The 16782-nt window shown below is 48.7% G+C and overlaps 1 protein-coding gene across 8 annotated transcripts in view; it reads left to right on the forward strand.

Annotated features, from left to right (window-relative positions):
• GTF2IRD1 (GTF2I repeat domain containing 1) overlaps positions 1-16782 on the forward strand; it is a 172580-nt gene that overhangs the window by 122044 nt on the left and 33754 nt on the right. For 7 of the 8 annotated variants that reach the window (XM_044993681.1, XM_044993682.1, XM_044993680.1 and 4 more), the window contains exons 16-22: positions 270-335; positions 3103-3286; positions 5435-5493; positions 5748-5810; positions 13405-13488; positions 14831-15014; positions 16407-16435. In XM_044993681.1, coding sequence (XP_044849616.1) covers positions 270-335; positions 3103-3286; positions 5435-5493; positions 5748-5810; positions 13405-13488; positions 14831-15014; positions 16407-16435 — 669 coding nt within the window. The remainder of the gene's footprint in view (positions 1-269; positions 336-3102; positions 3287-5434; positions 5494-5747; positions 5811-13404; positions 13489-14830; positions 15015-16406; positions 16436-16782) is intronic. The other variant, XM_044993678.1, reaches the window with a different exon arrangement.

The raw sequence follows: 16782 nt of genomic DNA on the forward strand, positions 1-16782 counted from the left end.
TGAGATCAGCTTCACTGGTCACAAGAGCCACTTGATCTTTTGTCAGCTGTGGGACTTGCCAGTGACTCTTCATGATGTCGCTTCCCCGTTCCTGGTGCGGATGGAGTTGGGTGGCAGCTGCTGCAAGGAACGGCACTGGCTTTAAAGGAGCAGAGGGTTCAGAGGGCTTCTCCGGGTCCGTGGAGAATAGGGCTGTCCCAACAGCTTTATTGTACGTCCCCTGGGGTTAGAGGCGGTTTATTTGTCCGTGTGTTTCTCTCGTTTTCCAGATGGCCTAGGTGACGTTTTAAGTCATTTGAGGAAACAAGTTGAAACTTTGTTCAACACACGATATGGTAAGCTGTTCATTAACCATCGTTCTTAATGCTGAGCGCCGGTGTCTGCCTTAGGGAGCTAAGAACGTAGCTAACTGTTCAGAGCTGTCACCTACTATTTCCAAACCGGTTGTTGACTGAACGTGAAGTCTAATTTGTTCATTTGCTATCTGCTGGGCTTACAAATGCATTGGGATGCTCACTGGACCTTGCTATTGCAACTCTTCCTCTTGATTTCCTGAAAAAAACCTCTCTAGCTGGCTACTACCTGCCTATGAGTTGCTTCAGTGACCCACAAACTTTCTACCATAGTGGAAAAGAGCTGGAGTATTTTCCTTTTTCTCTTGTTTGAAAATGTCACGAAGCCTTTTCAATAAGATTGCCCTGGAGTGTGCCAAGGTATTGGGGGGCGGGGGTTGGAAAAGGTCATCAGTGGAGTACAGCAGGGTGGTCCAGTGGATAGAGCACTGGACTGGGAGCCAGGAAACCTGGGTTCTGTTCCCACACCGTGTATCCTTGAGAAACTCATTTGAGTCCAGATTTTCAAAAGTGCTTCCTACTTCTCCTGGGAGAATGCCATTCACTTCCACAGTGTTCTCCACTCAGTAAAATAGGGCTCTGGTCTGCCCATTTTAACAAAGTGTGTGGAGATCTCTGGGTAAAAAGCCCTATGAAAAGCTGCTAAGCATTTTTGTGTGTTTTTATTACCGTGCAGGAGTTTGTAGCAGATCTTGATTGAGTTCCAGGTGAACTTGGGGCACACTTTGTGTGTGAGCTGAAATGTACTTAAAAACTAAATAAACACAGAGAGAGAGAATGTTAACCACTGAACAGAAAACAAGAGATATGGAAAATTACAAGAACTTTTTGAGAATAAACAAAAGTTTTCTGGGCCTGTCACAACCAGATTTCAAGGTTCTGTGTTTCTCCCACAAGGGCTGATGTCACAAACACCAGAAGCAGAGCAGGGGAGCTGCATCCCTTAAGCTGCTATGGGCAAGTTTTGCTGGAGAAACACCCTCCATTGAGCTGAGGTCTTGGCAGTTAAAAGAAAGAGGAAATGGGATTTCAAATGTGTTTAAAAGTGTACTTATTTATCATGTTAAAGCTACGTATTTAGAAAGTTCCACGTTAAGTGTGGTCAGCTTTAGATCAGAAGGAATCTTTCAAACAGGAAGAGCTTTCTAGGATGGTTGAAACAAATTGGTTTGCCATTGCTCTGCAAGACTGAAATGATCTGTAGAGAAGTTCTGTTCCTGGTGACACTAGTTTATTAAAGAGCTTTAGACTTAAGAAGAAGTTTTCAGTGGGAACTGGATTACTCTGAGGTTTGGCAATCAGTAGATCCTGTCAACTCCAAATCTTTAGCTCATGTTCAGCCCAAGGCTTTTTTGTTTTTGACCAAAAGCTGTTGCTCTGTGATGGCTGTTCAGCAGCCTATTGGCTGGATTTTCAAAAGAGCTGAGCTCCCAATGAATACAATGGAGAAATCCCCACTTTCTCCGCAGAGAACAATGAAGGGGAGCTGCTGTGAGCCAAGCGCTTTTGAGTCTTGAGCCATGTGTGAAATGAGCTTGTGTCCTCAGTCCGGTTCCTAGTGGATGAGTGTCCTCATCACAAAATCCTGTGGCACCTTATAGACTAACAGACGTTTTGCAGCATGAGCTTTCGTGGGTGAATACCCACTTCTTCGGATGCAAGTGGTGGAAATTTCCTCTTCCTAGGCGAGGAAGAGGAAATTTCCACCACTTGCATCCGAAGAAGTGGGTATTCACCCACGAAAGCTCATGCTGCAAAACGTCTGTTAGTCTATAAGGTGCCACAGGATTCTTTGCTGCTTCTACAGAACCAGACTAACACGGCTACCCCTCTGATACTCATCACAAAAGCACTGCAAGCGTTGTCACTAACTACCACCCTTGGCACTAGCCTCAGTGGAGTGGCTGGGAGCTGAGCTCTTGACCTTCGAAGTTGTCTCTCCACATCAAAGTTAAGGCTTCTTCATGGGGCATGTTTAAGATACACGGAGGATTCCAGTCACCAGGCCTGTCAGTCCAGTGCCTTTCACCAGCATTAAGTTCTCCCAGACCACCTCTATAACAGTAGAAAGTTACCTAAGACCACTCTAGAACTTGGTTCTTGGCTGTGTATAGCCATGGCTTGGCCTGTGTAACCCGGTGGTGAGTGCATGTGATATGGTCAGTTCTGTGCTGGTCTGCAGAGGATAGGAGTCTGTGACAGCCCCAGGTGGGCAGCCTGGGCTCTTTAGCTCAAGTTGTAGCAGGTTGTGCATTTAGCTGTGGAGATCCCCAGTTCAAAAGCTGGTGTGTTGTTCAAGATGGCCCAGGGGGAGGCCTGTAACACACCCCTCCAGGGGGTTAAATTTGCACTACAGAACTGTCACAATATGGTGATTCTGTATGCAGTTCCCCCTTCTGTTCCAGAAATCAGGCAATTGCAGAGAGAGGGAGAGCTATGTGGATACAGAGATGGGGGTCCCTGTTGCTTTAAGAGAGTTTCCCAAAGTTTTCAGGAACACGTACATTGTTGAGAGGCCAGTTACACGTTACGTTTAACAAGCAAATTCAGAAGACAACCCAGGATCGTTTAGTAGATTTTTTTCTTCGTTCCATAGGGTGCTCTACAGTCTGTATGACTCAGGTTCATAAAGGCACTCCCATGAGGGGGGGGGGTGTGTGCCTCCTCCCCAAACATAGTGTGTGATGTCAGTTTTACTTGGGCCCAACTTGAATGCCAAATGAACTAATGAGACTCGATCCTTACTCAGCTAAAGCCATAGGAATTTCGGAGCCTGTCAAAGTCCCCTACGCCAAGTTCCTGATGTACCCAGAAGACCTGTTTGTGGTGGGTTTGCCTGAAGGCATCTTACTGCGGCGTCCTAACTGCTTTGGGATTGCAAAACTGAAAAAGATACTGCAAGCTAGCAACAGCATACAGTTTGTCATTAAGAGGTAAGGCAAGGCTGGTTAACCTCTTATTGGTACAGTATCTGCAAATCTCTCGGGGAGGCTGCACCTTATGCTACTGTTTGTGCTTTTACTTCTAAAGAAGAGTCCTGTGTCCCATAAATTATCTGGAACACATCCGGAGCTTGATCTGCAATAAATGTTCCCTATGAAAGCGATCAGATGGTTACTTTGTTTGAACAATTGCTCAAAGGAAGCGATATCGTTGACCTCCTCATGTGCTTTGCTGGGGGAGGCGGGGGTGGCACTGCTTGGCTCAAAGGATTTGTAATAGGATACAAAGCCTATCACCTTCAAGTCTCTGGTTCAAGTGCTACTTAGGTCATTGCTATTGGAGTCCAAAGTCATTGCCTGGAGGGAAGAGCTGACTGCAGAACTTCCCTGAAAGTGTGGATCGATGCATTTGAATTTGCAGGATGTGAGCTATGTGACAGTCTTGTGTTTATATAAGGCCTTTCCTCCAGAGTTACAACAAAGCCATGTACAGACTGATCGGATAAAACTATTTGTATATATGTATAACCTGCTGGCTGAGTATGTTAGGTCTCCATCTAGTGGCTGGTGCATAGAGGATAAAGGCCAGCTGTTGCTGCCAGCTGATGGATTGTTTCTTTGGCTCTGACACTAGGCGACTGTGCTTTTAGTGCTGAACATCCCAGGTTCCATCTCCACTAGTAACAAGGATGTGTTTGAGGGTGGGGGGACTGTGACACACACATGCATCAGTTTTTAGTCGCAACTAAAATAGAGCAACTGTTAAAGCAGCCAACAGCATCACGACACAACAGTGTAGGCCAGGAAGGAGAGAAGAATCCTGTACCCAGTAGAAACTGCAGTTCTAATTTTGTCCATAAATGCTGAGGTCAATGCTGAGGAAAGCACCACAGGATAGTCCGTGACCACAAATGGGCAGAGGGTTGGTTTTACATCTCATGACAGGCTGCACCTCCAGCAATTGAATGCTCCGTAACACCATGCCAGGACATTATGGCAGTGTGGAATTACATGCAGGAAATCACTTTACTGCATCAGCAGCAAAACTTCCTGCAGCACCGAAGATTTTCAAAACCACCCAGGGGAATTAGATTTTATAACCCCCATTAATTTCAATGGCAGGCTGGCATCTAACTCCCCTAGGTGGAGGTCTCCCATCCAATTCCTTGGAGGTCTCCCATCTAAGTGCTAATCCAGCCTAGCTCTTCTTATTTTAGATGACCTGATTTAATCACAGCTGTAGGTGGTATAATTGCAGGCCTTTAGCTTTGCAGAAATGCAATTTAAGATTGTGTTTTATTTTCCCAACCAGATGAAATAAATTGATAAGACATCTAAGTTTGACTGGATGAGAGGGGGCACAGAGGAGATGTTGGAACACATTCTCTGGTCCTGCCCAGTTACAGGTTTTTAGGGTCAGAGTTCAAGAGATGTCTGGTATTTATGCCTCAAACACCTTTTACTGTCTTTCTCGGAATGATTCCAAACTCTGGATCCTCTGGCTTGCTAAGGAAGTGGTATTAGTGCTTATGTTCTGGCTGCTAGACATGTGTTAATCTGCTCTTGGGCACAACCTCTCCCTCGCAGATGAGGGGACTAATGGGGGCAAGGCTGGATGACAGCTGACATGGAAAATGAAAGTTGGGCGCAGAATTTGGTTGGCATCCAACCAACACTTGATCTGCAAACTGACAGCGGGTTTGGGATTTGTCTTATTACCTGTCCCACTCCTTCAAATCTACTTCTCTGTAGTATAACTCTAAACACCTGTATGTGGGGTTTGTAACAGATACCAGTGTCCTATCCTGGTTCATTTTTATCATACATAAAATTTTCTGCACTGCATTGTCTATGGAGAGGAACTCGCATGCAATATAAGATGCTCAGCAGCTCTGAACTTAATCTTATCCCGTAGGGTTTTACGCTGGCTCTCTGAAGACTCTTCTGGCATGAAAATGAGTTTCAAGCTTACCCTGTTGTACTGCAAGAGGTTTAAAATTGCATTACCCAGATGTGTGTGCTGGGTTCATGGGCACATGAGTGTTATCCTAGGTGACAGATTGTAGTAGTAAGAACTTGAAGGTTTACGGGAATGGCTCTTCACTCACTCTTTCATCTTGTTTTTTCAATGTTTTCCAGACCAGAGCTTCTTGCTGAGGGAGTGAAGGAGACAACCTCTGACAGCCCAGGAGCTATGGGTAGGATTCTGAAACTTACAGCTAACCCGGGCATCAATAATGAAGCGTGAAAGGAATCGAAACGGTTTCCAAAGCACTGCATCCCTTTCCCTACCTCTGTCGTCTTTTAGCCCGACTTCTCAGAGTGCTGTGAACACATTCAGTGCACTGGGAGCTGCGGACGCCCAGCAGCTCTGAAAAGTAGAGCCTTGTTTTTATTGCTTCAGTTGCACGGGTAGTCCTAACGCTTCCTGCTGTGTCCCTTGTCTTTGCAGCCGGCGAGAGAGACTCCAGTGACTCCCTGGTCGAGGAAGCTGTGAAGAGACAGGGCTTTCAAGGTAAGAGCGGGCAGCGTCTGGAAAGAGCTCCGGAGTCTGAAGAGCTTTTCCATGCCAGTCTTCTATAAAACCACAGGGGGGTTGGAACGTACTTGGCTATGGCCATGGGGAGGTGAGAGGGCAGTACTACACCTCTTGTTAATATATCTTTGTATAGTGGCATTTACAGCATGGAGCCACTGCCTGTCTGTCTAGGTACTAGTATGGTTCCCATCAGCGCAGTATTGGGGCATGCCACAGTCACTCGTGTATATATCTGCACAGCAATGCTGGGAGGGAGGGAGGGAAGGAAGGAAGTGTTATCACCCCATTTCCCAGATGTGGAAAATGCGACCCAGACATAACAATGACTTGTCAGACACGCAGCCTGCAGTGGGGCAGAGAACTGAATCCCAGGGTGGTACCTTCCTCCTGGCTGCCCTGGTGAGCGCTAGCGATCCGTCACGCAGAAGACAAGACACGCGGTTCATGTAATGGCATGGAAGTGTTGGCGTTGAGGAGATGAATGTAGCAAAGGCCCGAGGCAGCAGTGTGGTTTAAAGGCTTGGCAGGCAGGTGGGTGAAGGGTCCACAGCTGAGGCTAGAGGGAGAAGACGAAGGAAGCAGTATGGCAGCAGGACAGGGAGGAGCTAATGGAGGGAAGAGGCAAAGTCTGGGGAAGCTCTGAGCACAGAGGGTTTGAGAGGCATTCAGGAATATGCCATAATTGGATGACTTAATTCTCTCTCAATCTGACCTTGCAAGGCACAAAATGAAATACTCTGAGCCCCGGGGTTTGCATTTTTATTTTTATTTTATTTTATTTTTGGCTTTTCAAGCCTGCTGATGTTTATGTACATACCGTTCAGCTCTACAGTGCTCGCCGGACCAGCACGACACTTGCTGCCAGGTCTCATGCACACAGGCCTTCTCACAGACCAGAGTCGGCTTTTTCTTCCCAGTATGTCCAGCCTCCGACGCCATTGTCATGGCGTCCCCTACACTAAAGGAGAAACAGCTGTGCTTTTAAAACCACACCATATAGACAGAGCCTTCAGAAAGGCAAGCATTGAGAGCTATTCAACTGCCACTCTCTAAGTTATTTCTTGGCAAAGCGCACAGACCTTCACAGGTGAAGAGCCTTGTAGACGGGCCAGACTCACCCCTGCGGCGCCTCCTGCTGGTCGTCCTCGGGAATTAGTTCATTCCAGTGTCTGGAGCACCCTCTGCAGGCCGGTGATCCGCCTGTCCTCTTGGCCCCCGTGTCCCTCCCTGGCCCCCGGTGCCCCTTTCACTGGGTCTCCCCCTCCCAGGGGAACCCCCACCCCACTATCCCCACTTTGCCTCAGTATTGGCTACTGCCCAGTCTCCATCTAGCCCCCACACCCTGGGGCAGACTGCAGTAGCCAGTACTCATCATCGGCAAAGGGGTTTGGACCTGCTGCCTTTGCCTACCCCTGGGCTGCCCCCTGCAACCCCCAGTACCTCTTGGCCTTATGCTAGGCCACAGCCTGGGGCTTTCCAGGCTGGAGCTTCCCCAGCTCCTCTGCCTTTCCCCAGCCCTGCTCCCTCATGTACCTGTCTCTAGCTCCCTACAGCCGGCCCATCTCCCTCTACAGGCAGAGAGAGACTGTCTGGGCTCCTGGCTCACTGCCTCTTATAGGGGCCAGGTGGGCCTGATTGGGACCTGGCCACAGCTGGGCCTGCTTTCCCCCAATCAGCCCAGGCTTCTTGCCCCAGCCACAGCCCTCTCCTGGGCTGTTTTAAGCCCCGAAGGGCAGGAGCGGGTAACCACTCCGCTACAGGCCTGACTCAGGGGTTGTTGAAATCAGTGGAAAGACCCCCCCATTGACACTGGAGTGGTCCTAGAATGAAGAATGACTTGGAATTAGATACACATGCAGCCAAATTTAGACCCAGTGTAAGCAACTGGTGCACCCATTTGCCTTTCCTGGAAGAAGTGGCAAACATTCGTGCCCTCTAACGTGCTGTCTGAATCTTTCGTGCCGATCTGAACTCAGACTTGGTATAAGTAGGCGGCTGCATTAGTGGGGTAGTCGGAGCATGAATGGAGCTAATAGTATACCGTACGGTGGTCTGGTTTGGCACTTGGACAGCCAAGGGACTCATCGAGTTAGCATGAGTATAAATAGCTGCTGCGGTAAGCTGGGTAGTGGTGGTGAAGGCATTGCTTCACTACGTACCCAAGCCATGCCGCAGCAGCTGCTACCTGTGTTATCGTGGACACGCTGCTCTTAATAGTTGCTGTAGCTTGATGAGAGCCACCGCAAGTCTGTGTGTGTGTGAGCAGGAGAATCACGCCCCTCGCTCATAGTGTAGATGCAGCCTGAGCAGCCCTCACAAAGGAACTGTTTGCGGTGATGCTGGGACTTTGAGTTTTCCCATGGCTAACTTATCACTGCTCTGGTCTAAACAGAGTCAACCCTCCAAGATAAACTCTTCCCCTGTTAGCTAGTGTAGAAGGTGACAACGGGCCTAGGATATTGCTGACAATATTGGTTCATTTCCCTTTCCAGTACAAGGGAGTGCCGGTAAATCTGCACAGTGGTCTGCTAGAGGTTTGGGGAGCAGTCCATGGGGACTCTTGCATCAGCAATAGCTGTTATCTACGTGGCTGCTTCCCTGGACAATGGATCTCCACCAGTGCCTGTTCAGCTCTAATGAAAGGGTCCCCATCAGTTTGCACATCATCACAACAGATGCATGTGGCCTGAATGGGAGACTCATTTAGGTCTTAATGTAAAGATTTCGATGCATCCTAATTTTCCTATGGACGTGTCAGGCCTTCCCGAATGGCACATAAAGGATGAGGTAGGGTACGTCTACATTACGGGATTATTCCGATTTTACATAAACCAATTTAGCAAAACAGATTGTATAAAATCGATTGCGCGCGGCCACACTAAACACATTAAATCGGTGGGTTGCGTCCACGGTCCAAGGCTAGCGTCGATTTCTGGAGCGTTGCACTGTGGGTAGCTATCCCGTAGCTATCCCATAGTTCCCGCAGCCTCCCCCGCCCCTTGGCATTTCCGGGTTGTGATCCCAGTGCCTGATGGGGCAAAAATCATTGTCGTGGGTGGTTCTGGGTACAGCCTCACCCCTCCCTCCGTGAAAGCAGCAGACAAGCGTTTCGCGCCTTTTTTGCTTGGTGAACTGTGCGGACGCCATAACACAGCAAGCATGGACCCTGCTCAGCTCAATACCGCAATCGTGAATGTTTTAAACACCTCGCGCACTCTCGTGCAGTCTATGGTGAACCAGGACCTTCAAACCGAGGCGAGGAGGAGGCGGATACGGCAGCGCGGCGATGACAGTGATGAGGACGTAGACACAGAATTCTCTCAAACCGCGGGCCCCTGCGCTTTGGAGATCCTGATGGTAATGGGGCAGATTCTATCCATTGAACGCCGATTTTGGGCCCGGGAAACAAGCACTGACTGGTGGGACTGCATTGTGTTGCAGGTGTGGGCCGATTCCCAGTGGCTGCGAAACTTTTGCATGCGTAAGGGCACTTTCATGGAACTTTGTGACTTGCTTGCCCCTGCCCTGAAACGCCATAATACCAAGATGAGAGCAGCCCTCACAGTAGAGAAGCGAGTGGCGATAGCCCTGTGGAAGCTTGCAACGCCAGACAGCTACCGGTCAGTCGGGAATCAATTTGGAGTTGGAAAATCTACTGTGGGGGCTGCTGTGATGCAAGTAGCCAAAGCAATCACTAAGCTGCTGCTACGAAAGGTTGTGACTCTGGGAAACGTGCAGGCCATAGTGGATGGCTTTGCTGCACTGGGATTCCCTAACTGTGGGGGGGCGATAGATTGAACCCATATCCCTATCTTGGCACCGCAGCGCCAGGGCACCCAGTACGTAAACTGGAAGGGGTACTTTTCAATGGTGCTGCAAGCACAGGTAGATCACAAGGGACGTTTCACAAACATCCATGTGGGATGGCCAGGGAGGGTTCATGACGCTCGCGTCTTCAGAAGCACTACTCTGTTTAAACGGCTGCAGCAAGGGAATTACTTCCCAGACCAGAAAATAACAGTTGGGGATGTTGAAATGCCTGTCGTTATCCTGGGGGACCCAGCCTACCCCTTGATGCCATGGCTCATGAAGCCATACACAGGCAGCCTGGACAGTGGTCAGGATCTGTTCAGTTACAGGCTGAGCAAGTGCAGAATGGTGGTGGAATGTGCATTTGGCCGTTTAAAGGCACGCTGGCGGACATTACTGACTCGCTCAGACCTCAGCCAAACCAATGTCCCCTATGTTATTACTGCTTGCTGTATTCTCCACAATCTCTGTGAGAGTAAGGGGGAGATCTTTATGGCGGGGTGGGAGGCTGAGGCAAATCACCTGGCCGCTGATTACGCGCAGCCAGACACCAGGGAGATTAGAAGAGCACACCAGGAAGCGGTGCGCATCAGAGAAGCTTTGAAAACGAGCTTCATCAATGGGCAGGGTACAGTGTGACTGCTGTGTTTGTTGATGAACACCCAACCCCCTTGATTGACTCAGTCCCTGTAAGCAACTCCCCCTCCCCCTTCGAGTACAGCTTACTTATGCAAATAAAGTCACTCTCATTTAAAAAGCATGAATTCTTTATTGATTCATTATAAAAAGAGGGAGAGAAGTAAGGGTGTGGTTTGGGAGGAGGATAGGAGGGATGGAGAAGGCCATTAAAAAAAATTCACAGTAACGACATCCTTCTGGTTGGGCTGTCCACGGGGGTGGAGTGGGCGGGTGCACGGAGCCTCCCCCCACGCGTTCTTACACGTCTGGGTGAGGAAGATGTGGAACATGGTGAGGGTTGAGGGTGGTTATACAGGGTCTGCAGCGGCACTCTGTGATCCTGCTGCTGTTCCTGAAGCTCCACAAGACGCCGGAGCATGTCAGTTTGATCACGCAGCAGCCCCAGAGTTGCATCCCGCCACCGCTGATCTTCCTGCCGCCACCGCTGATTTTCCTGCCGGTCTTCCTGCCGCCACCTCTCATCTCGGTTGTCCCTCCTGTCCTCACGTTCATCCCTCCTGTCCTCACGTTCACTGGCCTCTTTCCTGTAATTTGAAACCACGTCCTTCCACTCATTCAGATGAGCTCTTTCATTGCGTGTAACTTCCATAATATCCGAGAACATCTCATCTCGCGTCTTCTTTTTCCTCCGCCTTATCTGTGCTAGCCTTTGGGATGGAGGAGGGATGGTTGAAATATTTGCAGCTGCATGAGGGAGATAAATATTTAGAAAGATACATTTTACAGAACAATGGTTATACTCTTTCACAGTGAACAGCACTATTCACCTAGCACATGTGATTTCCCTACAAGGTCGCATTTTTCATCTTAATAGTGAGTGCTTGCAGCTCTGGAGTTACAGATGTCACAGACACAGGTCCAGGCATCAGAATTCAGCTTGCATGCGGCCATGGTAAGCCACTGTCTTTCGGCTTCTGTAGTGATTTACCCCTCCCCCCCAACGCATGGCTAATACCACGCTAGCTCCCTGCTAATCAACAACCTTCCCACCCCCCCACCCACTGCGTGTCTGGTAGCTTGGGGAAGATCGCCGGTGACCAAACACAGAAAAGATCATCGACATTTCACTCCTCCCCTCCCCCCGCTTCGCTACGTGCAGGAAAGGTTTTTTTTTAAGCTTGCAGTCCACGAACCCATTAGAAAAATGGCCACCCCCCTTACTTAAATTCCTGATTTTTAACCAGGTTATCCTGAACGATATCACTTTGCTGAGGATAACAGAACAAGATAAAGAGCGGATGCTTCTTGAATGCCAGCAGTCACCGGGACCATACGCTGCTATGCTTTGCCACGCAATGATACCTGATTACTTGCTACATGCATGGCGTGGTAAAGTGTCCTACCACGGTGGGCGGAACAAGGCTGCCTTGCCCAGAAACCTTCTGCAAAGGCTTCTGGAGTACCTACAGGAGCGCTTCATCGAGATGTCCCTGGAGGATTTCCTCTCAATCCCCGGACATGTTAACAAACTTTTCTAAGTAACTATACTGTCTGCGAATGCATCCCAAGTCCTCAGGGCAAATCAATCATTAAAAAAGGCTTGCTTAAAAAACAATGTTTGCTATTTGCAAAGGTACACTCACCAGAGCTCCCTTCCATGGCGTCATTGTCTGGGATAGTGGCTTGTGAGGGCTGGGAGGATGATAATTCCGTCAGGGTGAGAAAAAGCTCCTGGCTGCTGGGGCTCACAGAGTGCTGTGTGCTCTCTGCTAGGTCTTCCTCCTCTTCTTCATCTTCATCTTCCCCGTCTGCATAATCCTCAGCCATGGCAGAGATTACAACCCCCACCTCGGAATCCACGATCAGGGGTGGGGTACTTGTGGCGCAGCCCCCTAAAATTGCATGCAGCTCAGCATAGAAGCGGCATGTTTTTCGACCTGCCCCAGACCTTCCGTTTGCTTCTTTGGTTTTCTGGTAGGCTTGTCTGAGCTCCTTAACTTTCACTCTGCACTGCATTGAGTCTCTGCTGTGGCCTTTATCCGTCATAGCCTTAGAAATTCTTTCAAATACTTTTTCATTTCGTCTTTTGGAACGCAGTTCTGTTAGCACTGAATCCTCTCCCCAGATAGCGATCAGATCCAGTACCTCCCGTGCAGTCCATGCTGGGGCTCTTTTACGATTCTCAGGAGACTGCATTGTTAACTGTGCTGATGAGCTGTGCGTGGTCACCTGTGCTGATGAGATCTCCACGCTGGGGAAGCAGGAAATGAATTTCAAAACTTCGCGGGGCTTTTCCTGTCTACCTGGCCAGTGCATCCGAGTTCAGAATGCTGTCCAGAGCGGTCACTGGTGCACTGTGGGATACTGCCCGGAGGCCAATACCGTCGATCAGCGGCCACACTAACCCTAATCCGATATGGTAATACCGATACTAGCGTTACTCCTCTCGTTAGGGAGGAGTACAGAAACCGGTTTAAAGAGCCATTAAAATCGATATAAGGTGCCTCCTAGTGTGGACGGTTGTGGCGTTAAATCGGTTTTATGCTCCTAAAACCGATTTAAACGCCTAGTGTAGACCAGGCTTAAGAAGCAGTACCGAGGGCCAGATCCTCATTTGGAGTAAATTAGTGTAACCCATGATCCAAATTTTCTACAGCTCCGTCCTCTTCATGGGAGACATCTGCCAGAGTTGTCCACAACATCCCTGCCTCTTTGGTTAGCTAATTCCTGAGCACCATGGCAGACTGCAGTAACCAGGTCCCTGGCTTTTTCAGGATCTCTTCTGCAGAATGCATCCTCTTAGAGCACCAGTTCGGAACACTCCCTGCCTCTTGAAGAGCATGGCTTGAGGTTTATGTTGTTTTGTGTAATGTCAGTAATTAACGATGATTGAATCTCAGATTTAATGCAGCTCTTGCTCAGCATTCTTAGACAACAGGAGAAAAATATCTATTTCTGTTGAAACTGTTTTGGTTTTTAAGGACTGTGAATGGCCTACTCTAGGGACTGGTTAATTGCTGGATGAGGACTTTCTTATAATTAGAAAATTGTATTACTTAAAAGTCACAGAGTGCCTTTTAATTGAACAGCCAAAGTCCATAATTGTTTCTTTACTTTACAGAAAATTATGACGCCAGGCTTTCGAGAATAGATATCGCTAACACTCTAAGGGAGCAAGTCCAAGATCTGTTCAACAAGAAATATGGTGAGAGATCAGGGTGATTTTCTTTTTTCCCTGAATCTTTTTCCCTTCTCTGTGTCTTCTCCCTTTCCTATCTCCCTGTTCCTTTGAATTTCTGTTTTGATAACCTCTCCCTGGTTGGGTTCATACGTCATTTCAAGCAGTTGTTCTGAGGATCACATGTGGGATGTGGCACTTGAGGATGGATTAAAACAGAATGGTGGCTCTGTTCTCTGAGGGGGGAAATAAGTGGCTTTTGTTGAAGGCTTTGGTAGTGTGGGTGGCTCTTACTCAGCAGGAAAGATTCTTGTGATAGGGAGCATGAATCATTTGTTAATGCTGCTTGCAGTTCCTAGACAGGTTCAACCCCCCCTTCCCTCCACCTTGAAGGACGAAGATGGTTCAGAGCGTTGTAGAGCCAGGAAGATGCATGTGAACTCCTGGTGCTAGGGGTGGAGGGAAGGAGCGTGTAGGGGAGGAGAGGACTGGAACGAGTATAAACAAGGAGTATTAGCCACTGAGTAGGGCATTTCGGAGGCAGGTCCTTTCTGTCTACCTGTGTGTTTCCTTGGGGATGTGTCTGTGATGCTTCCTTGGCCCCCATCGCTAGACTGACTGAGCACCACCCCCAACATCTCTGTGCTATTATCTGTAGATCGGGATCTGAGACAGAGGAGTAAGTGATTGCCAAGCTCACACAGGAGGTCTGTGGTGGAGCAGAGACCTGAACCGAGGTCCCCCAAGTGGCAAGCTAGTGCCCTAACCATTGAACCTTCCTTCCTCCCTTGGAGCATAGTCCAAGGAGTCTACCCAATGTAGCCACTCTCTCCCATCCAACATGTGATCACATTTTCTTGGGAAGAAGCTGCTGGCCTTACTCCAGCAGATGGTCATGGGGGTAGGAAAGTGGAATGGAAATTGCCCCAAATAATGTCCCTGAGTGACTTGCACTTACCGTTCCATCCTTCCTACCGTACTGTCTGATCACCAGTTTAGGATGCCCTTTATCTTTTTTCCTTCTTTTTCTTTTTTTTTTAAATGTAGCTTTAGCTCCCTAATTGTCTCTCCTTTGCTTCATCAGCTCTTCACTGCGGCTCTGTGCATTCACTACTTGCCTCAGGACCATTCCATTCTGATCGTCCCCATGGTGATGGCCCTGAAAATGTTGGTCCTTGATCTAAAGATTGACGTGCTCCATTAAGCAGCTCGCACATTTGGTTCTGTACTCGATTGTGCACTTTGGGTGGGGGGAGGTGGGGAGATTTTGCACGTGTGTGGAATAATAGGAATTGAGGCCGGACCTGATATCTGAAATCCTGCTTGAATCCTAAATATGAGATGCATGTATGGTTTGTTGTTCTTCCAGGCGAGGCCTTGGGAATCAAGTATCCAGTGCAAGTGCCATACAAACGGATTAAAAGCAACCCAGGGTCCGTGATTATAGAGGGGCTCCCCCCTGGAATTCCGTTCAGGAAACCATGCACTTTTGGCTCTCAGAACCTGGAGAGAATATTAGCCGTGGCTGACAAAATCAAGTTCACAGTAACAAGGTATGTTTCCCTAAGGGCTGTTTGCCAGGCAGCCTGGGGGCGGGAAAAACCCACAACATGGTCCCAGTGCCAATGACCGCTGCATGTGCCTGAGCTTGAGTCTCTGAGGCTAAATCCATCACATGTGCTGCCAGTCCCCCTCAAGGGAAAGGCTATAAATACACTCTAATGACACAGGCTTCCATCCTGCTGAGAGACAACAATTAAGCTGGCAGTTAACAATTTGAGGGAAAGAAGTGGGCTATAAAAGATAGGTTCCCCTCCCTTTCCTCGTCTTCCTTTCTGTTCAGTTGCGGGGTCAGATCATATTAAAAATAAGTACCTGGGTGTAAATATCACAGGAATGAAAGTCACCCTTTGTCTCCTGTCACCGCAGGGTGCCAGGTCTCTAATGAGAAAGCACTGAGGGGTGCCCCCTGCTAAATGTTGTGGTGTGTTTGTGTGTGTGTGTGGGGGTTATTACAACAAGCTGTGCTGGGTCAGTTGGGTTGTGTTGCTCCAGCTGTGTGGCTGATTTCCTGGAAGCCAATCAGCAGTGGCTGGGGTTAGTGGCAGCTTCGGGAAGGGTATAACTGAATTTGTTTGTTCCTTTTTTTAAAACAAACCCCTCTCCGATGAGTTGGTACGGTCCGACGCTGTGCAACAAGGGCCTGATTCAAAGCCTGCAGAAAACAATGGAAAGATTAACATTGACTTCTGTGGGCTGTGGCTCAGAACCTCGCTAACTCCTTGAGAGTGCAGGCAGGGTGGCTTAATGACACGGGCACTGGACTGGGACTGGGGAGACCCTGGGTTCCTCTCCCAGCTCTGTCACTGGGTGACCCTGCGTAAGTTGGTTCACCTCCCTTTGTCTCAGTTTCCCCATCTGCAAAGTGGAGATAATGATGCTGACCTCCCTTGTGAAGCTCTTCGAGATCTCCGAGTGTAGTGCCCAGGAGCCCAACTGAGATACCAGGGTCCCGTTGTGCTAGGTCCTGCACATACACATAATGAGAGACGGTCCTGGCCCTGTTGAGTTCACGGTCTAAAAAGACAAGAGAGACGAAGGGAGGGAGTGGAAAGAGAGACGGGAAGCAGCTTGTCCAGTGTGTCACAGTGCATCGGTAACAGAGCCGGGAAGAGCACCCAACCTCCTGAAGCCCAGTCCAGAGCCTTTTTCCCATCGGACCACCCTGCCTCTCTTGCATTGTGTTTCCGATTCAGTATGAAGATGAGCTTATGTTTGTACAGCATCCATCGCAACGAGGCCCTGATCCTGATTGGGGCCTTGTCACTAACTCACAAATAATGACTAACAAGTAGAATTGCTGTTCACAAGAATGGTCAGTGTGGACGTGCCTGCTTTCTGCCTTGGCTTCATTCTGAGTATTCTTTTCTCCTTATATTTTCCAGGCCTTTTCAAGGACTCATCCCCAAACCTGGTAAGAGGAGATGCCTATTTGCCTAAGCAGTGAGAGTGTATTGTCAGTTCGGGGGTTACATGGCTCTAATGATGCACTCCCTTCACCAGTATGGGGAAAGTTGCTGTTGCCCTAATTTCTCATTGACTGTGGTCCGAGCCTTGCTTGTTCGGTGAATCTGCTGGAGTTTGTGGCACCCGGGTGAGGACAGCTGGCTCCCAATTCCCACATTTATGCTGGTGGTATTTCTGTGAAACTTCCCGCATTTTTAAAATGCTAATCTAGGACCCTCTTAAATATCTGTTACTATTAGCTAGCAGTAGAGACGTTTCTTGGGTGGGAGTGAATGATCATTGCTGCTTGCTAAA

This window comes from Mauremys mutica, chromosome 19 (assembly GCF_020497125.1).
Source record: "Mauremys mutica isolate MM-2020 ecotype Southern chromosome 19, ASM2049712v1, whole genome shotgun sequence".
Lineage (NCBI taxonomy): Eukaryota > Metazoa > Chordata > Testudines > Geoemydidae > Mauremys > Mauremys mutica.